Raw genomic sequence first — 22,609 nt, 5'->3', positions numbered from 1 at the left:
AAGATTTTATATACACACGTATATAAATACACAAATATGCATATATATGTATATATGAACAAATATCTAAATACATAAATTGTTTTAAAATACAAATATATACATATATAGATATAAATAGTAATATAAATATGTATTTATATAAATTTGTTTTTAAATATTGAAAACAGCACAGATAAGGAGGTCCTTATAAAAATGTTTGCAGTATGTAGGCTTATGCATGACTATGTGTATGCATGTTTGCATGTATTTCCAAAAGAATTTGTATAGATTCTTATCAGCCTCATACTATAAAATATTATAATTTGCATTCAGAGTGAATAAAGTAACCATGTTTTTTAATATATATAATTTTCTCTCTTTCCATTAGGTAGAAAATGATTGTCCATGTTCACTTACTGTGAAGATTTGAAATCAGACAACTACAGCTTTGATTCTCCCAAGTGTTTCAGGATGTAAATGTAGTCTGACCTTTCCCTGATGGGCAGTTAAATCATGGACATGCTAAACAATTTACTTTGGACTGTCCTTTCAAAAGATGCTCTGGCTTCTCTCTTGAATGCGCACTAAGCATTTGTAACTGACAAGGAAAACAAAGGAGACTGTGAACTGGAAAGCTATCTTACAATGAAAATTACGAGCACATCTTGCATCTGTCCAGTCCTAGTGTGTCTCTGTTTTGTGCAGAGGTGTTATGGAACTGCTCACCACAGCTCCATCAAGGTGACCAGAAACCAGACCAAACATATTGAAGGTGAAACCGAAGTCCACCACCGTCCCAAAAGGGGATGGGTTTGGAATCAGTTCTTTGTTTTAGAAGAACATATGGGACCAGATCCTCAGTATGTTGGAAAAGTAAGTTTTTCTTATTCTTTTTCCTATTCTAAGAAATTATGGGATAAGACAAGAGTGGCGTTGGGTTGGTTTTGGAAAAGACATGGAAAGTAGAATGAAATATACTACAGAATACTATTTCTTATGCTAAATGGTTTAAAATAATGACTGTAAAAAAAAAAAGAGAACTTTAGCAGTCATGTCACCTCTCCCTAAACATTAGTTCATCCGTGCTGGACTGGATCTTCGCCGGTATATTACTCTCTACATTCTTTTGTATAAAATGGAAATATTTAATTGAACACACAATTGGGCAATTTTGCCTTTATTACCATAAAGGTATATTGGAATTCACAAAGTCATTTATTAGCACATTGATATTTACAGTTTTTAATCTATTGCTAATGCACATGAAGCAAAAAGAACACACTTTTTCATGACAGCTGACTTATTTTTATTAATTGTTACAGAAATTGTATTTGAATTTAAGTCATCTTTTAAAAGCACATGGGTATTTTTTTCAATTCCCCAAATTAATTTCCACTCAAATGCTCATATATTTTAAATACACATTCAATATACACAGCAGGTACAGATTTTCTTAACATTCCAAAAGAATGGAGTTGATAAAATAATCAATAACTTCAGACCAGCTTCCTTTTCTCTCAAAAATACAAGACAATTTAATGGCTTATCAAACCCATTAGGAAATTGTGTGCTCAGTAATAGGGGACAGCTTAACCATGTGTCATATATGCTCCAGGATAGAGAATAGCATGAGAGGTAGAGAGACCTTCTGATGAATTATGGATCGTGGGAGACAATCACTTAGATTAGTTCAGTACCTCTGGGAGAAACAGTAAGCATGCCAGTAGAATCTCCATGACTTCAGGCTCAGTGAATTCCGTCTCCCTGCTTGACTATTTATTTTCACTTTAGTACTGTTAGTACTTAAAAAAAAAAAAAAAAAAAGTTCTCCATCCAACCCATGGTGCTTCCCTCACATGCAGGCAGTTCAGGATCACGAACCATCTGCTTTACCCCTCATCCAACAGGGAGGCACTGGGTTGCAGCTGTGTTTTCCATAGCCAGCAGGAGCTGCAGAGTCAGAATGTGGTACATAAAAAAAGATCTGAAACCATTCAGTCATTTTCTTATATGCATATTAAAAGGAGACAAAGCAACTCATCTTTATCATTTTCTTTTTATTCCCTGCAAAATATTCCGCAAAGTAAATGAAAACAAATGTGCTGAAATAAAAATGTAATATATGGAATTACTTGAAAGTTTTTTGCTTGTGAACTTCAAAATACTTTTCTGTAATAATTTATTATCCTTGGAAAGGAGAAAAATAAGAAACAAAATATTTCCTCCCTTTAGGGGTATACCAAAAGGAAAACATATTTTATTCTATATATATATGTGTGTGTGTGTGTATACATATATGTGTGTGTGTGTGTGTGTGTGTGTGTATTCTGTTATGTATATTTCTTGTCAGTTAAATCTAAGTGAAAAAAAAATTTGCTCGAAAGGGACAGATTAGACAACCTTCATTTCGTTTTGTGTCATCTCATTTGGTAAATGAGGAAGGTAGGTCAATTTCAAACATTCTTTCTGGGCTGGAGTGCTAATGAACATAGGGTTGAAAGCTTGTTACCCACCACACGGGAGTGGAGGTCTATGAAGCTATTCATATTTGTGAAGGTTCTGAAGAAATTGCTATCTGCTCTATTGTTTATAGTAACAGTAGACAAATATAATGGTCATACCCAAGGATGTGGTTCTCTTACTCACTCTCTGACCTAATCCACTCACTTGGTCTTTCTCCTCTATTCTAATCTTCCTTTATGAGAAATTCTAACTTGATTATATAGATTCTTTCCACTCACCTCTTACTATATACATACATAAAAACATCACAGATTTTTAAAAGACTGTAAAACTCAATCCATTATTAGGATATAGTTTTATATAAGCTATCACAACTAAAATTTATGCCATCCACCAACCATCCATCATTGGAGTAGACTCATTCCCTTCATGAGATACCAATGATGAGTAAGTGAAAAGCTAGGTTTGAGTTATAGCTTCTCTGCTTGTTATCTGTATTATAGCGGGAAGTCTCTTTGATTCTCTGTATTTCTGTGTCCTTAATGGTAAAACTGGGAAATATTGTTTGGTATTTCTGATACTAATTCAGCTATAAAGGTTAGTTTATGGCTTAGATCGCGGGTCAGTTAAATTATAGTTTGTGTGCCAAATTCAGCCTGTGCACATTTTTGGTACTGCCTACACACTAAACAAGTTTTGGGTTGTTTGTTCTCATTTTTAAATTCTTGATTTTTTAAAAAAATAATTTTTGTGACATATGGAAATTATATGAAATTCAAACTTCAGTTTCCATGACTAATGCGTTTTTTATAATACAGCCACACTTATGCATATATGTATTGTATATGGCTATTTTCAAGCTACATTGGTAGGATGAAGAGGCGGCCAGAGAAAGCAAGGCACTCCAAGTCTAAAATATTTACTAATGGCATTTGCAGGAAATGTTTGTGAGCTCCTAGTTAAGATGCCTGCCTCACCTAGTATACTGTGGATTCTTTAGAAGAAGTCCTGGGACTACTTCATCTTAACACTTACAGTATCTATCTCAGTGCCTGCTGTAATGATCAAACAGTAATCCAAGAAAAGTGCTCCCTGAGCTATAAACTTTTGTAGCCATGTTGATAGTTGTGATAATTATTTGAAATTATTGAAACCAAATCTCACTAATAATTGCTTTTATGATGTAGAGAATTTTTGAAAATTTTGAAATTTTCAAATGGAGAGATTTTTGACTTCACCATTTTCACTGGGGTACAATTGCCTCATAGATATTTTAATGAATGTTTATTAACTGTGGTGTTTTAATTTTTATTGTTGTTGTTTCATTCCTATTTCATGCAATTATGTAATGAGTGCTCTTCTACACATATTTAACATATATTATGTCTGTGGTAGAAATTTCCAAAAGTGAGATTCTGATTCAGATAAATAAATCTTTAATTTTGGTAGTATTACTTGATCCCCCTCCATAGGTAATGTAGTATTTTGCACTTCTCTCCCTGATGTAAGAGTGACTATCTTTCGACAGCAATGCCAATAATGGGATTGTAAAACTTGGAATTTTGCAAATATAATAGGTAAAAATAGCATCTTTGTGTATTTTTAGTGTATATTTCTCCTATAATGAGTGAAATTCATATTTGAGAGATACAAATTTTTTTTACTAACTGTCCATGTCCTTTGATATTAAATTCTTTTGTTAGACTCCTTGACTTATCAATAATAATAGTTCTTTATATAGTAAGTATAATAATATCTTGTCAATGATATAAGTAAGTTATGAATAGTTTTTTCACAGGTGACATTTGTCTTTGGACTTTGTTTATAATTTCTGCTTTATAAAAATTTATTATTTTAACATAGGAATTCCTAGTATTTTTTTGTTGTTTTTTTTTTCTCCCAGTGTTTTCTTTTTTGACATATAACTAACATACAGTGTTATATTAGTTTCAGTTGTAGAGTGTAGTGATTCAGTGGTTCTCTGCATTACTCAGTGCTCATCATGACAAGAGAACTGTCAATACCCTTTATTTGACACATCCACTCATCCACATCTCCTCTGGCAACTACCAGTCTGTTCTTTGTATTTAATTGTTCCTTGATCTCTTTTTTGTTTGTTTTGTTTTTTAAATTCCATATATGAGTGAAATCATTTGGTATTTGTCTTTCTCTGTTATATTTATTTCACTTACGTTGTATCATCTAGGTCCACCCAAGTTTTTGTGGATGGCAAGAGCTCATTCTTTTTTATGACTGAATCATATTCCTTCATATGTGTGTGTGTGCGCACACACACACTGCATCTTCCTTACCCATTTATCCATCAGCCACTTGAAATGTTTCCATATCCTTGTTATTGTGAATGATGCTGACTAAACATAAGGGTGCATATATCTCTTTGAATTAGTGTTTTGTTTTCTTTGGGTAATACCAGCTTGTGCAATTACTGCATCATATGGTAATTCTATTTTTAATTTTTTCTAGGAAACTCCATACTCTTTTCTACAGTGACAGCATCAGTTTACACCTCCACCAATAGGGCAAGAAGGTTTCTTTTTCTTCAAATCCTTGCCAAGGCTTGCTATTATTTTTCTTTTTGATTCCAGCCACTCTGACAGAGTTAAGGCAATATTTCATTTCACCTGGCAGAATGGCTAGGATCAGAAAGACAAGAAAGTCCTAGCATTCTTTGACTAAACCATTTTAAACTAAACTAAACCACTAAACTAAACTTTTAAAAGATTTTATTTATTTATTAATTTGAGATAGTGAGTGAGAGAGCATGCGGGGGATGGGCAGATGGAGGGAGAGAAGCAGACTCCCCACTGAGCAAGAAACCCGGCATGAGGCTCCATCCTAGAACGCCCGGATCATGATGGGAGCCAAAGGCAGATACTCAACTCACTGAGCCACCCAGGCTCTCCTTGACTGAACCATATTTGTATTTGACCTGGAATCTTTTGAAATGTGAGGCCATTGGTGTTCAGAATTAGTGACAGAAGATAAAAATAACATTCTTCAGGCCTTAACATATATAGTTTATCACATATATTAGGATATATTACTTATCAAATAAAAAATGGTGTGAAAGTGGGAATGCTTATGTTAGAGACCATAAATTACAACTTAGAATACAGTTGAATTTCTGTTTTTTAGCTACTTGTTATTGGCTGTTTTCCATGTTTCATGTTTCCTAATAGATTATACCCTAGATGTTTAGGTTGTCATTGCAAAGTATATTGACTCTAACTAGTTCATGTTGCAAATATTTAAACATATGTATTGGTAGAATTTACCTAAAAACATACATTGCAAATAATGTCTGTTAATCCACAACTGCTGGCAATAGGCTTCATATATTTCCAGTGGTAACTCCTTGTGATTAGCTATCTGCTTTGCTCCATAAATATGTATTATTTTCATTTGAATAATATCATAGAAGATTACTTCTTTAACTAGCCAGGCAGTCTTACATAAAGAATAAAGGAAACTGTTTTTCCAGGATATCTGTAAGTGGATATTTTTTACATTGCATTATTTGATAATTAAGGAGAGAGGAATAAAAATCATAAATAAGAGGTAAGATACTAAAACAATGAGCTTCTACTTCGCAGTACATTTTTAGGCAAAGATATTTAGTCTATATTCACAATTTTATGTTTAGGTGTAGGGCTCTGTTGACACTGAAGATATATTTGATAATAAAGGTTAATGAAAACTTAAAATTTTTCAGAATAGGCAAATGAATTATATTCTCCATCATCACTTTCCTACATTTATAGTATATCTTCTCTGTTTGTAACTATTAGAAATATTTCTAGATATAAACCACTTGTAGAAGCTATTGCTTACATCTATTAAGAGTTTAGTTACTAAAATGTTACCACTCTCCCCCCCGCCAAATTGCATCCTATCCTGAAGAGATGAGTATAGACTATACACAATTATTCTCAAATTGTTTTAGTAAAAACAACAAACATAGAAGATAAGCAAGGAATTTTAGTAAAACAAAGGAGCTAAGAAATCATCTTGCCAAATTTTTCAAGCAATAGGAAGTAACAATGCTCAGAACAGTTAAGCCACCTCTTCTTGTTCATGGGATTAGTTATGGCTCTGCCAAAGAAGGAATTATAAGGTATCTTATTCTTTAATGGGGATCAGTTTCTAATAAACAGTACATGAAATTCTCTCATCATCACTATTACTGCCATTATTCTATATTTTTTTCTTTCTTTAAAAGAGAACCTTCAAATCTCTTTTAATATGAAGTGCTTTAATTTCTAATTAAATAAATGATTTTGAGGTTAAAAAGAGAATAAATCATGTAGAAAGAAAGAAAATAAATCATGTAGAATTAGGCTTTCAGAAAAGAATGTATGATATCTTTAATGTCATTATGAGCTCTGAATTAAAAATTAAGTGTGCAGCAGGGAAAGGTCCCAATTGTCATCTAATATTGTCAAGATGATAATTTTATGAACATTTTATCATACCTTCCTTGAAATGAAAAGCTTCATGTATCAAAACATGGCATTTGAATTTTATAGAGATGACAATGTGATAACATGATGTCGTGTGAAATTATGACACATGGTTCTCTATATGGAAATGGAACTTCTCAAATACTCGTCATGGAAATTTAACTATTTAGATCCAGTTCTATAAATTAGATGCATAAAAGAGGATTTTGATTTGGTATGCATTTCATTTAATTTGTAGGGATTTAGAATCTTTTTTTGAAGAAATCAGATTTCATTAAGGTTAATTACATTTTTAGAGAATATGTGATATTTTTGTATTTAAATATAACTTTAAAATGTTTAAGTTAATTAATGCATTTCCTAATGCTACACTGACAATTTTTTAAAGGTCATAATACATACGCCATGGCCATGACATTTATATTTATTCACATTGTGAACTTTATATTACTATATAAACATATCCATCTGTATGTGTGTGTGTGTGTGTGAGTGTGTGTATCAGCGGTGCTAACCCAGAGATGACACTCATTTCTGGGAGATTTGGCCATGTCTAGAAAAACTTTTGCCAGGGGTAAATTGTCTGTTACAGTTGGCATCATCAGTAGGGTTCATGGTGCTTAAAGGGCCCAGAAAATGTTTTAATACATTTTCAAATCTGAATAAAATATAAAAATAAATATTATTCAGGCTGTATTATATTAGTCTGTATATCAACATAACTATAAACAGATTTTATCATTTTAATTGAAAATGGGACCCAAAAGGAAAATGGCCCATGGAAATTCTAATGTGAATCTGATTTTGGGTTCAGTGTACTTCTTTCTGAAATATAACTGTGTCCCATTTCTTTTTAATTCATATACTTGATTTTTAAATTTTAATTCCAGAGCAGTTAACATACAGTGTTAGTTTCAAGTGTACAATATAGTGATTCAACAATTCCACACATCACCCAGTGCTCATCATGACAAATGAACTCTTTAATCCCTATCATCTATTTCACCAAACCCGCCATCCAACTCCTTCACCAAGAAGAGGTCACTTAATTCTTTTGAGCATCATGGTTTTCTGTTACTTGAAAAATTTAGCAAGGTGATTTCTTACCTCCTTTATTTTACTGAAATTCTTTGCTTATCTTCTATGTGTTTGCTGCTTTTAATAAAGCAGCCATCAGTTTGTTCTCTCTAGTTAAGAGTCTCTTTCTTGGTTTGTCTCTAGCTCTCTTTATTTTCCTTTAATCCTTTGTTTTATTTCTTAAATTCCACACATGAATGAAATCATATGATATTTATCTTTCTCTGACTCATTTATTTCACTTAGCATAGTATTCTCTAGCTCCATCCATGTCTTTGCAAAAGGCAATATTTCATTCTTTTTTATGGCTAAGTAATATTCCATTGTATGTATGTAGATAGATCGATAGATAGAGATTTATATACCACTTCTTTATCCATTTATCAATCAGTGGACATGTGGGCTCCTTCTTTTATTTGGCTACTGTAAATAACACTGCTATAAACATCAGGATGTATGTATTCCTTCAAAATAGTGTTTTTGCATTCTTTGGGTAAATACTCAGTAGTGTGATTACAAGATCATAGTGTAGTTCTGTTTTTAACTTTGAGGCACCTTGATGTTGTTTTCCACAGTGGCTGCACCACTTTGCATTGGTACCAACAGTACAAGAAGGTTCCTTTTTCTCCACATCCTTGCAAACACTTGTCGTTTCTTGTGTTTTTTTTTATATTAGCCATTCTGAAAGGTATAAGGTGATATCTTACAGTTTTGATTTGCATTTCTCTGATGATGAGGATGTTGAGCATTTTTTTCCTGTGGCTGTTGGCCATCTGTATTTTCTTCTTTGGAGAAATGTCTGTTCATGTCTCCTGCCGATTTTTAATTGGATTATTTGTTTTTAGGATGTTGAGTTGTGTAAGTTGTTTATATATTTTGGATACCAACCCTTTATTGGATATGTCATTTGCAAATATCTTCTCCCATTCAGTAGGTTGCCTTTTAGTTTTGTTGATTGTTTCCTTTGGTGTGCAGAAGCTTTGTATTTTAATGTAGTCTAAATAGCTTATTTTTGCTTTTACTTCCCTTGCCTGAAAAGACATATCTAGAAAAATTTTCTTATCGGGGTACCTGGGTGGCTCAGTCAGCTAAGCATCTCATTCTTGATTTCAGCTCAGGTTATGATTTCAGCGTCATCAGATCAAGCCATGTTGGGCTCTGTGCTGGACGTGAAGCCTGCTTAAGATTCTCCCTTTCTGGGGTGCCTGGGTGGCTCAGTGGGTTAAGCCTCTGCCTCAGCTCAGGTCAGGTCTCAGGGTCCTGGGATAGAGTTCCTCATCAGGCTCTCTGCTCCGCAGGGAGCCTGTTTCCCTCTCTGTCTCTGCCTGCCTCTCTGCCTACTTGTGATCTCTCTCTCTCTTTCTCTCTCTCTGTCAAATAAATAAATAAAATCTTAAGAAAAAAAAAAAGTCTCTCTCCCTCTCACTCCCACCTTTCACTCACTCTCAAAAAAAAAAAAAAAAAAAAAAAGAAAAAAAGAAAAATGTTGCCCTGGAAAATTTCAGAGAAATGACAGTCTGTGTTCTCATCTAGGATTTTTTGGTTAACTGATATGCTTTATAAAGTTTAAAGTAAATACCTTTACACTAATCCTAAACAATACAGATAATTTAGGATATTTAAACCCTCTTTGCTTTCAACTTTTATATTTGTCTAATATCTTATTCCTCATTAGAAAGTACTTTCTAGATTTTTCATGATTCAAATTATTTAAACATTAGATTTTCCTTGGATTTATTCAGATTGACCAATATCTATGTTTTCCATCACTTCTACCCTTCTTTCTTTTGGTTTGATTTTTTTTTTATTGCTTATATGCAATCATTTATTTAATTTCTATTTTGCAATTTTGCATGTGAGTAGTAAAACCTTTTTTTTTAAGTGAATCATATTTTGTGTGTGTGTATGGGATTCTATGATGAGTTTTTCCATTATTGTTTTATTAAAGATATATTGTATGGTGAATTCTATTTTTGATGGAAAATCTGTTGTGATTTCATTTTTAATTTCCTCTTTTGCTTACGTTGATTTCAGGATTATTGCTGTTTTCTTTATGGCCTGTAGATGTACTAAGGTGTCTAAGCTTTTATTATTTTCCTTTATCAGACATTTAATTTCTTTCAGTCTGTATATTAAGTAAATAGGGTTGCCATTACACAGTACTATAAATTGAGTGGTTTAAACAACAAGAAGTTATTGTCTCACCATCCTAGAGGCTAGAAGTATGAAATCAAGATGTTGGCAGAGTTGATTCCTCTTGGGGTTTCCAAGGGAAGACTTTTTTAATGGCATTCTCCTTAGCTTGTAGATAGCTATCTTTATGTTCACATGGTATTCTTCATGTATATGCATCTCTGTGTCCAAATTTCCCCTTTTCATAAGAACATCAGTCAGATTAGTGTCCACTTAATGACCTCATTTTTACTTAATTAGCTCTATAAAGAGCTATTTCTAAAAAAAGTGCTGGAGGTTAGACCTTTAACCTTTGAATTTTGCTGGTACAAAATTCAATCCATAGCAGTGTAGAATCAGTACCTATATAATTATTGAGATTTTTATATTTAATTACAGAATGTCAGTATATGTTGTTTCTTTGCAATTTTTAATTTCCTCAGTTAATGTTTCATTCTGAAATTTCTATTTGATATAATTTCTGTCAAATTTATTTCTAGCATACAGATCCTCTAAGTTGAATGTTTAGTATGTTCTTTGACTTACACGTGAATATTAATTTGATTATATTTTAAAATTTCTAATTGTATTTGGTTCCATTTTTCCTCTTTATGTAATGACCTGTTCTTTCATTTTTATGTCTGTTTCTTCTCTTAGGATTTTAATTATTGCAAACCACTAATTAACAATCTTGTTCAAATTTTCTAATCTGTGTTTGTGCTTGATGAGTTTTCATAATTCTTTTGTTTAGTCACTATCTGTTATGGAGATATGATCCCAGTATGCCTTTTAAAATTTTACAATTCATTTGTCCTCAATAGTATACATAGTAGGCATAAGGATTTTGGTTGGCTTCCTCCAAAATATAGCTTGAGAAATATCAATGGAAAGCCACTTGTCTTTTTGTCTGCTGGCAACCAATTGGTTTTATTTATCTGAATGAATATTAATTTTTAATTTTTCCTGTAGCTTCTTGGCCATACATTCAATGGAAATAGCAAAAACAGTAATACCACTAACAGTAAAAAAATAAAAATTATACCTTTCATCTGGGCTGGAACTTTTGGTTTCATCTTATTGCAGAACTCTTGTTAGAATCAAGAACTTCTACTAGGCCATTGAGTTTCTTGCACTTTCTGAAGCTAGTGGGTAGATAGTCTAATTTGCATTTCATATAGTTGTTTCTAAGTAGTCTTGCTTTTTCAGATACCTTCATTCTGAAAGTGCTATACCTTCAGGAGCCTGAAAGTTATGATTTCTAATATCAGGAGATGCAAAACCTAAATTTTTGGTACCCGAGGCTTTCATCCAGTTTAATTTCTCCCAGAGAGATGAGGCTGGCTGCCAATTGGAAAATACCTCCCTGGTATTAAGTTCTCTCTCCTTTCCTTTTCTCCTGGGAATTATCTTTCATTGTTTTTAGCTCACTTGTATAATTCTTCAGTGTTTAATTTCTGTACATCATTTTGACCATTTATAGTAAGATACAAGTCTTCTGGGGCACCTGAGTGGCTCAGTGGGTTAAAGCCTCTGTCTTCAGCTCAGGTCATGATCCCAGCGTTCTGGGATCGAGCCCCACATGGGCTCTCTGATTGGCAGGGAGCTTGCTTCCCTTCCTTTCTCTCTGCCTGGCTCTGCCTACTTGTGATCTCTGTCTGTCAAATAAATAAATAAAATCTTAAAAAAAAAAAAGGATACAAGTCTTCTTTAGCTTTGTCTGGCATTTTATTGGTCATATTTTGTCTCTAGTTTTTCTTTATACAGAAACAATATTTGGATTAGGTAATCTTCTTAGTATTTCTTCTGGATATAAATAATAGTATTAGTTTTACCATGCTTCAATATTTTCATGCAAAAGTAGAGATTAATCTAAATGTTTCCAAAATATCAAAGAGTAGAAATATACATTCCAAAAACCTTACCACACTACTTAACTAATTAAAGTCTGATTTAGTTCAACATGTACTTTCCCTAAAGAAATGAATAATTTTTGACATAGGTACTAGATTATTCTCAAGATACCTTTTCATTAGTTTATTAATTTTAATTCAATGAAATGATTTTGAACAATTGATTTTGAACACTGATTCATCTGAACACTGATTCAAGTTCAACTGATTTTGAACACTGCATTGCACTGGATCTCACATAATAAAAGTATTTAATTTGAAATTTGAGCCACAGGGTCTTCATCCAGATTTTCATTTTTGTTTTGAAAATTCATAAAGAAGATATTAAGCATTCATTTTAAGAATTAGAATGAAATGTAATCAGTTCCTTTCCTGTAGGATACTTATTTTTCCTATATATGATTTGTCACTGTATTCATAAAAATTAAAACTATATATGGTATGAAATCATTTTCTACACTAAAAAATACTACAAAATATAAAACAAAACTAAACTATACTAACTTAATCATAGCCTTTGGTTTACATCGTTCAGAACTATACTTTGATTACAGGTGAGCTTATTTTAATAAAAATTGAAGACTGCTTAGGATATATTCATTCATTCAAAATTTATTGAGTTCTTTCTTTGCTCTGGTCATTACCCTAGGTATTGTTTATATGATTACAAACAAAGGAGATATATTAGAAGACATTGACATTAAACCGACTTTCACACAAAGACATATTTAATTAAGAACCATGATGAGGATTGTAGGAAAAAAATGTACTCTCTGTAGTGTAAAACTTAGACTGGTGATAACAGAACTCTCTGAGGAAGGAATAGCCAGGCTGTTATCTAAAAGTGAATAGGAGCTAATTAGTCCACATTAGAGGTACGCTCATGACTACTGGGAATGGAGACAAGTCTATGGTGAAGGAATAACACATGTAAAGATCCTGGCATGGAAAGGACTCTTTGGATTTGAGGTTCAAAGAAAGACCCAAGTGCCTATAATTCATATTTAGAGAAATAGGGAGACATTGTTGACTTTTAAGAAGAAAATTACATGGCATCATTGTTTTTATTATTAGGCAATCACTTTGCTCTATGAACAACTGAATTGCAGGGAAGAAGCTCAGGAAAATCAAAAGTAGTTTAATTTCTGTAAAGGAGCTAATATAGAAACTGAAAGAAACAGAGTGTAGTTTGCTTACTTACATTTCCATAATGACTCAAGGGATAATGTATTCATGGACTGTATAATGCGTTATGGACTCAGGAGAAGACTTGAGACATATATATAAGTAACAGTGGTGGAAGTCACATCGGATACGTAGCCTTGATTTTTCTACTATTTAATTGTTTAACCTTGGTAAGTCCGAATTTCCAAATGGAGTTTTATTATGCACATGAATAAGGCAGATGAAGGAAATGATTGCAGGGATTCTATTCACTTCAAAATTCACTGCTTCAGCATGAGTTCAATGGCTTTAAAAAACCACAGTATGCCACACACTGTACTAGATGTGGAGGTTATACTAATGAAATACACAGTCCCAGTCATTAATGAAACTAATGAAGAGGAGGCAAATTCAAGGACAGATGATCGCATCCCATCGCTAATGGTACAATAACAGTGTTAAGCACAATGGTACAATAACAGTTGATAGTACAAGAGGAGATGTGACATACTTAAATAGATTCTCTTAAATTGGCTTGAACTAGTATTTTGCTTTTAATAGAAAATGAGACAGAGTTTATTGGTTCAGAGAGCTACAATGGAATTTTAGGAGCAACGTAACAAAGGTGCAGAAGTAACATTCAAAAATGTATAAGAACAGTAGCTGGAGCACTGGAGGGAATGTTGAGAAGACAGAGTGAGGTGAAGCTAGAGAGGATGATGGGTCACAGATGATCTGACCCGGCAGGAGACGCAAAGGAGACTATCCAGAAGTGTTCATGAATGAATGGAAGGGTTTGCAAGTGGGAAGTGATATGAGACATTTAGAATGAGTTTGCAGGTAGAAAAGATGCTTTACCAATGTCCAAATCTAAACTTAAATTTGATAATAACAATTTCAGAAGAAGAAATCAACCAAACAGTGTGTTAGGATATAGAATTGGTAGATATCATCTTGACGAAGAGTGAGAAATGGATGCAAAACCTTTTGAAGATAGTTGGCAAACTTAGCATATTGTGGGGCTAAAGAGTAAAGGAGGAGGATCCTGTCTGGTTGTGAAAGTAGTAGAGTTAGGTTTGAACTGGCTGTGTCCAGGGTGCTTTGTGGGCCCACAGGTACACAGGCACAGAGTCAATGGATGTAGGATAAATGCAGAAATGGGAGACACTGGAGTTTAAGTTGTGTAAGGAATCATAGTAGATGAGGAAGGAGAATGTCTCAAGGAGGAGAAAGTGGCCAATGAACTCCGATGCTTCAGTGAGGATAAAATAACACTGTATTATCTACTTAAAAATGTGTTAGAAGGGTAGATTTCATCTTAAATGTTCTTACCACCACCACTACCACCACTGCTACTACTGAAGAGGGCAGGAGGAAACTTTTCATGTTGACTGGATTGTGGTGATGGTTTCACAGATATATACTTATCTCCAGACTCATCAAGTTGTATATATTAAATATGTACATCTTTTTGTATGTCAATTATACCTCAAGGAAGTGGTTTTAAAAACATAACCATAGGGACACCTGGGTGGCTCAGTTGGTTAAGCATCTGACTCTTGATTTTGGCTTAGGCTCAGGTCATGATCTCAGGGTCCTGGGATTGAGCCCCATACTCAATGGGAAATCTGCTCAAGGATTCTCTCTCTCTCTTCCCCTCCTGCTGCTCTTATTCTCTCAATAATAAATAAATCTTAAAACAAAACAAAATAGAAAAACAGGAACTATGAAACATTTTTAAACGGAGAAAAAAATAACTGGATTTTTTTTTTTAACTTTTTTAACAGATGAGGTTAGTTTTTCCTTAATAGCATTAGCTGTGCTTAAGGGGCTGACCCGTTCTGTAGAGGCTTGAGCAGTCGTAGAGGAAGAAGGTTATGATTTAAGGGGAATGTATGGATTATTTACTTACTTTACTTGTAGTACCTATTGCTGCCTTTCAGCCATTTATCCGTTGCCCTCTAACCATTAGTTGTCTAGAGCAGGTAAAAATTTACATATTCCTCCCCGTGCGACTAATCCTGAACTCTTTGAATCTACCTTACTGATTGACACTATGTTTGTATTGGTCAGTAATTCCCTGCTGGTTGTTGAAGGAAACCAAGTGAAACTAGTTTAACAATGGGAAGTAATTTACTAGTTTGCATATCTGAAGAGCAGAACAGGCTTCAGGCACAGGCAGAATCAGAAATACAAATGATGTGATTAGGATTCTAACCAATTCCCTAAAGCTGCAAACTCATAAAATATGTGTAGTCCAAGACCCAAGATTTGCAAGCGACAGTTCAGTTTTTTTGCTGTTTTATAAAAAGGCTTTTGTTGCTTGCAGCTAGATATAGAGAGATTTTAAGTGCCCAAATATTTTTCAGTTCCACGTTTTAGGGTCTATCTTTTAAAACCTCCCATTTCTAGGAACAAGTTTCTCTAGCAATCAGAGTCCTTTGGTTGAAAAAAATCTACACTGGTTAACAAACAGAAACAAAATAAGATATCAATATAAAATAAGATCAATTCATTTTATGGGAAAATATCCATACTTTCCTTGAGCTTTATTGGCCCCTTGTTCAAGCACCATGCTGGACTAATGATAGTCAACCTCTGCTAAATAACTTAAGTCTGCATTTCTGATTTAGCCATTAAAAAGGTTGAATTGGGGACACTTGGGAGGCAGAGTTGGTTGTCTGCCTTCTGCTCAGGTCATTATTCTGGGGTCCTGGGATTGAACCCTGCATCAGCAGGGAGCCTGCTCCTTCCTTTCCCTCTCCCTCTGCTGCTCCCCTGCTTGTGCTCTCTCTCTGTCAAATAAATAAATAAACTCTTTTTAAAAATAAATAAATAAATAAATAAATAAATAAATAAGTAAAAAGGTTGAATTATCACGTGTTCATACAAAAATGCTGTCCAGTAGAACTTTCTACAGTTTTGATCGTGTTTTATATCTGTACTGTCCATTATGGTAGCTACTAGCCATATGTGGCTATCAAACATTTTATATGTGGCTAGTGCAGGGATACCTGGATGGCTCAGTTGGTTAAGTAGCAGACTCTTGATTATGGGTCAGGTCATGATCTCAGGGTCCTGGGATCGAGCCCAGGGTGGGGCTCTGCACTCAGTAGGGAGTTTGCTTCAGGATTCTCCCTGCCCCTTGGTCCCTTCTCCCACTTGTGTGTGCAAGCACTCTCTTCCTCTCTGTCAAATAAATAAATAAATCTTACAAAGAAACAAATGTGGCTAGTGCAATTAGGGGACTGAATGTTTACATTTTATCAATTTAAATTTAAATAGCTACTGGTAGCTATTGGCTACAATATTGAAGAGTGCAGGTTTAGTCTACCCAGAAAGGAAACATAACCTCATACTCAAATGATATACCTACAAAAGTATGAGTCTATGAAAGCCACATAAAATTACAGGCATAGAGAATGAAATTAAAAACAATGGATCTAATAGCCTGACTCCAATGCGTAAAAAAAGTTTTGAAGACTGGAAAGGTCAAACCTGATTTTCTTTTTCTTGGTTTCAAGTAGCATACATTGTTACCGTTCAATTGATTTGTTTGTGTGTGGTTGCAGTGGGTGCTTGCAGTCAGAGGCATGATTTAGAAAATCACCTTCTTGACTGCAACAAAATCTTACTCTGAGTAATTTAAAGATAAAAGTAATTTTCCAAATGAGTATTGGATAAATCACTAGAATTGGCAGGAAGGCTAGTGAGTCAGTATTGAAGTAAAGCAGGAACCAAAGGAGGCTGAGTGGTTTTAAATGCAACCAAGCTGATTCCCAGAAACAACTAAGTCAGAATGTTGCCGCTGATGATAGTTCTACCTCTAGATTTGCATTGCTATTGTCTCTGTGGTTTTTTTTTTAAGATTTTATTTACTTTTAATATTTTATTTACTTATTTTAGAGAGAGCAGGAGAGAGGGAGATAGCAGGAACAGGGGTGAGGGACATAGGGAGAAGCAGTCCCCCCACGGAGCAGGGAGCCGATGCAGGACTCCATCCCAGGACCATGGGATCATGACGTGAGCCCAGGGAAGATGCTTAACCAACTGACTGCACCTAGGTGCCCTGTCTCTGTCTTCTTGATAACACAATCACAGATAACATCTGATCTGCCCTTTGGTCTTTTTGTCACTTGGTGACGTTTTAAAGCTCTAGATAAGAGCGTGTGTTAGCCCGGTCTAAGTCACGTGCCAGTAGTCTGGCTGCACCGAGTAGAGAGATACAGTCTGGCTCCGGCAGTTTCCGTAACTGAAACGGGATTCTCTCTTCCACCAAAAATCTCACAATGGGGTGTCGATTCTTCAAAAATAAGCAGGGGGTCCAAAAAATACACAGTTGCATATAGTTTAATATAATTCCCAACTGTATGGGAAAATTTAATGTATTTGACCTGTTTTACTTCATTTTATGCATTGTGTCTTCAAGATAAATATAATTTACCTTATTAAAAAAACTCAGAATAGAGTTTACTATCCTTTTTCTGAACTCATTTTGATGATGTCCACTGACTTTTTTTGAAGAAAGGGATTTTATTTCATTATATATATGCTCAAAGTAATGATTCATAAACTTGTTCTGGAACATCTTGTCTGCTTGGTAATTGCTTGTTCAGTTCATTAGCTGCTTCGCATGCATGGGTTCTTTGTGTTGTTATATCAAAGTTATGGAAAGTATTAAACACATCTGTAGTATTCAAGGTAATATAAACTACATTTAATTAAAATAAGGAGACTCTAAGCAGAAAGGAAATGCAGTAAGAGAGACCTATACATATTTTACTTGGAATTACTCTCCTTTCTTTTATATGACTTATGTTATGAGTTTATGCTCTTTTTTTTCTTCCTTCTAGCATTGCCATTGTTAGTCTTGTTCTTTGAACCCTGTTATTACTGTTCCATTGAATTAAATTGACCATGAGGAGTTTTCAGATTTATCACTATTTTTTATAAACATTGAGATGAAGAACAGTAAAATAATGTTTAATCATGTATCAATTATCTACACAAGCAACATTAAGTAAATATTTATGTTTCTGGGGGGAGGAGTGCCAATGTGCAGCTATGGGAAACTGAAGACTCTTTCTGAAGAGCTGTTAATTGGCATCTAAGTAATTTCTATTCCATGCTTTGCAGCTCGGTATCTGTAAGAAATGTTGAAAATAATAAGGAGATAAGTATATGCTGTATTTAAGCCATGTATTCAAAACAAAGCTTTGATCTGGTGTATATTACTAGGCACAAATAGCAGTAAGGTACATAACTGTAATTTTCAACTTTGGATATTCAAATCAGGTGGACATTTTTAAAAATCTTCAAGCCTAGACTGCACATCAGGTTAATTAAGTCAGGGAGTCTGAGAAATAGAACCTGATATCAGTATATTTTAAAGTTACCAAAATGATCCTAAATTTTATATCGTTCAGAATTGCTGGTTTGTAGGCTCAGTTTGCTAATGATACCCAAGGATACCTTGAACAAAATGACAAGAATTTTTAATGGTGTTGGAAATTGTTATTTGTATTTGCTAACTGACATCTGTAAAATGATGGTTATTGTAATGTAGTATATACATGTTCCATGTCTTAAATAGTCTTGAATAATGCTAGAACATCTATATGAAATTATTTTTCCTCTTTGAAAAACATGTGATTAAATGACATCATGTATTTTTTTCTCCGTGTAGATATTTTTATGTCACCTTATTATTTTATTAGGTTGATTTTCATTTTTATTGATATAGTACATGCACCTAGGGAGAAATGTCAAGTAGTACAAAAGCAGTTTTAACAAAATTGATATTTCTTTTTCTTCCTGTTCCCTACTCACAGCCTTCTTTACAGATAAAAACTGATCTGCAATATTTTAGTTCTTATATTTTAACATGACTGGACTTTATTTAATTGCCTGCTGTGTTATATGAAGAATCCACTGGTTTACTAATCCTATCTCTTTCTTCCTTCTTCCTACATTGTCTTATCATTAATTTTTAATTTTTTTCTTTGGTTATCTTTTTAATGTATATAAAAACTGACATGTTTATATCTTCTCTTCTTACCCATAGATAGACTACCATCATTTCCCACCTTTTTAGGATTAGGATATAGAAAATCCTACCATTGGCTTTAGAAGGCATTGAAAGATAAGACAGTCTTTGTCTTATCTTTGTCTTATATTTGGACTCCTTTTATCACTAGTCTCCCTGTTAGTTCTCCAAGACATTGCAATTTACATTTTTCTTATAAATGTTTACTTTCCATTTTCCAAGAATATTCACTATTGTTGAGAGAGGTTTATGAGTGGCTGCTGAGTATTCTGCATGGAGACATCAAGTACTTTTTCTATAATTTTTCCATTAACCTTTATGATTTAGAACATTTCACCCCCACCCTCCATTATGCTTGGCATTTTAGTCTCCTAGGCTTTTCAGGAAATATGTAAGATAGGCATAGCACAGTCCTACACATTTTTAAAAATATAGTTTCCATTGTCCTTATATGTCAGTCATCATTATTTCATTTGAAATTTACCCTAAGAACGTATGAAATGCCTTTTGTGTTTAGAGAAAACCTAAGGAACTGCTTTGCATAGTGTTTAAATATTTTAAATATTTTTTAGAATTTAATGAGTCTTTAAGGAGAAGAAGAAAAGTTTGTGTTGAAACTACCATCTTGAGCAGAAAGACTTAAGGGAACTTCACATAAAAGAAAATGTGACTTATGTTATAATGTTTCTTAAAAATTATAGACAGTTTGCAAACTTTACATGTGTTAATATGGGGGCTATACAAACATGTGAAAGATACTGTGTGATACTATATGGTATTAGCGTTTTGATCAGAACCAACTGCATAGTCACCAATTTTAACCAACATGTTGACTTCATTGTTTTTCATTTTCTTAGATCTTAGACAATAGGAAAAAAAATCTCCTGGCATAGTAATGAAGCAATGAAGGTGTTTTCATACATTTTCACAGCAGTAAATAGTTGTATGCACATATACTATATAATTGTTCTATATTCTATCCCTTTTTCATAATTCCTTAAGATGTTGTATCATATCAAATATGCTTTGTAATGTATTTAAACATCCAAATTATAGAATTTAATCAACATCTGTAATTAAAGATTAGAAGAAAAGTATAGCTTTAAAAGACACTAAGATATATCCATTAGTTTTGGAATGAGGGGAAATTAATTAGTATATACTCGATTCTGATAAAAACATGGGACAAATATAATCTCTAGATAGTTCTGGACTGGCTTTAAGATATATCTTAAGGTGAAGAAATAAATTTTATTTATTCATGCTAGTAAGCAGAGGCTCATTTTGTTTCTGTCCCACCCCCATCCCAGTTAACAAAAAAGATAATTATCTGCTATGAGTATTTCTGAAGTTCTGAGAATTCATCATAGTATTTTCTTTTTTCAACAAGGTACACTCTTTTAATTAAAAATTTGAGGTAATTATAGCTTTCCATATATTTATAAGAAACAATACAGAGAGATATAAATTCTGCCCAATATCTCCCAGTATTTTGCAAAGCTACAGTGTATTATCACAACCAGGTTATTGACCCTAATACAATCCACCAGTTTTATTCAAACTTCCCCAAACCTCCTTATAATCATTTATTTGCATCTGTTTGTCTTAAGTTCTATAAGAACATTATTCACCAGTGTAGGTCCCTGTGTCCACACTGCCACATTGACCCAGCTGAACAAACCCAGCACCGCAAGGGTCCATCACGTTGCCCTTCTGTAACCACAGTGATTTTCCTCCTGCCACCTCCCCTATTTCCTCTTACCCTCCTACCATCACTAAACCCTGGCAAGCATGAATCTGTTCTTTTTTTCTACAGTATTGCTATTTTAAAAATGCAATGGAAATGGAAGTATATAACATACAACCTTTTGGGATTGACTGTTGTTCACTAGATGTAAGTCTTTGGAGATTCACTCAATTGGCAGGTCTATTGCTCCTCACTGCTGTAAAAGCTCCATGCTGGGCTTATAACATGTTATCAGTTCACCAGTCGTTTGTCAAAGGACATCTGGACTGATTCTACTTTGGAGCTATTACCAGCAAAGCTGCTATAAACAATCATTTATAGGTGTTTGTATGAACATAAATTTTCATTCTTTGTGGATAAATTCCAGAGTTTGTAATTGATGTGCTACATAGGGATAGCATGTTTATTTGTTTAAGGAACTGTCAAAGTGTTATTTTTAGAGTGGTTGTGATATTTTATATCCTTATCGGCAATATACAAGTGACCCAATTCTTCAAGCCTTCCCCAGTTTTGTTTTTTTTTTTTAGCCATTCTGATCCCCTGTAGTTAAAATTTTCATTTTCCTGATGGCTAGTGATATTTAACAACTTTCTATGTGCTTATTTGCAATCTGTGTCTTTAGTAAAATGGCTGTGTAAGTCTTTTGTTCATTTTCCATATATATATATTTTTAACTATTCAGATTTGAGAGTTCTTTATATATTCTAGACACGTTTGTTGGGTATGTAGTTGGCAAATGCTTCAAGTCTCGGGAACAATTACATTATCTTGTAATTCTCCTCACATAGGCTTTCATGGAGAAAAACTTTTTAATTTCAGTATGATCCAACTACTTAGTTAAAATTTCCTTTTATGCATCATGCTGTTGGGGCCAAATCTAAGAAATCCTCTCCTAGTATTATTAGGTACCAAGAATTTCTCTCCACCCACCCCCGCAAAGTTTCATACTTTTAGGTTTAACATTTATGTCTACAGTGCAATTTGAGATAAATTTTGTATAGAATTTCTCAAAAAGGCTATTCTTCCTCCTCTGAATTGGTTTTGTACCTTTATTAAAATTCAGTTGAGCATACTTGTGTGGATCTATTTCTGGGTGATCTATTGTATTCCACTGATCTATAGTTTAGTTTAACTAACTTAGGAACTATGTCTTCCAATAGAAATTTTAGAATAAAATTGTTTTTATCTATAAAGTATATTGCTGGAGTTCTGATAGACATTGCATTAAAGTGATAGGTAACTTTTAGAAAAATTGACATTTTACTGTTTCAGTCTTCCAGTTCATGGTATGAACATCATATCTTTATTTATCTTTGATTTCTTTCATCAGCATTTTGCAGTTTTCAGCATGCATTGCGTAAAACATCCCATACATGTTTTATTACTATACCATTTTTAAATCTATGACTTTCTTTAGGGTGATTGTAAAAGGTGTTTGTTCTGTTTTAATTTTAGTTTCCGCATGTTCATTGTTACTATTAATTTATTTTTATTCAACTCCTATCCTGCCACCTTGTTGAACTCACTTATTAGTTCTAGGAGTTTTTAATTTTTTGAGTTGTTTTGT

The 22,609-nt window shown here is 33.6% G+C and overlaps 1 protein-coding gene across 2 annotated transcripts in view; it reads left to right on the top strand.

The window, feature by feature from the left end:
- The first annotated feature begins 368 nt into the window (after positions 1-368).
- The window catches only part of LOC111153431 (cadherin-18), a 321,039-nt gene continuing 298,798 nt past the window's right edge, over positions 369-22,609 (top strand). The window contains exon 1 of one of the 2 annotated variants that reach the window (XM_022512443.1): positions 369-855. In XM_022512443.1, the coding sequence (XP_022368151.1) occupies positions 628-855 (228 nt within the window). In that variant the 5' untranslated portion in view covers positions 369-627. The remainder of the gene's footprint in view (positions 856-22,609) is intronic. The other variant, XM_022512444.1, reaches the window with a different exon arrangement.

The sequence above is a fragment of the Enhydra lutris genome, unplaced genomic scaffold (genome assembly GCF_002288905.1).
Source record: "Enhydra lutris kenyoni isolate GAN:26980312 unplaced genomic scaffold, ASM228890v2 scaffoldscaffold32, whole genome shotgun sequence".
Lineage (NCBI taxonomy): Eukaryota > Metazoa > Chordata > Mammalia > Carnivora > Mustelidae > Enhydra > Enhydra lutris.
The sequence above is the reverse complement of the archived record's forward strand: the minus strand, read 5'-3'. Positions and strand labels throughout refer to the sequence as shown.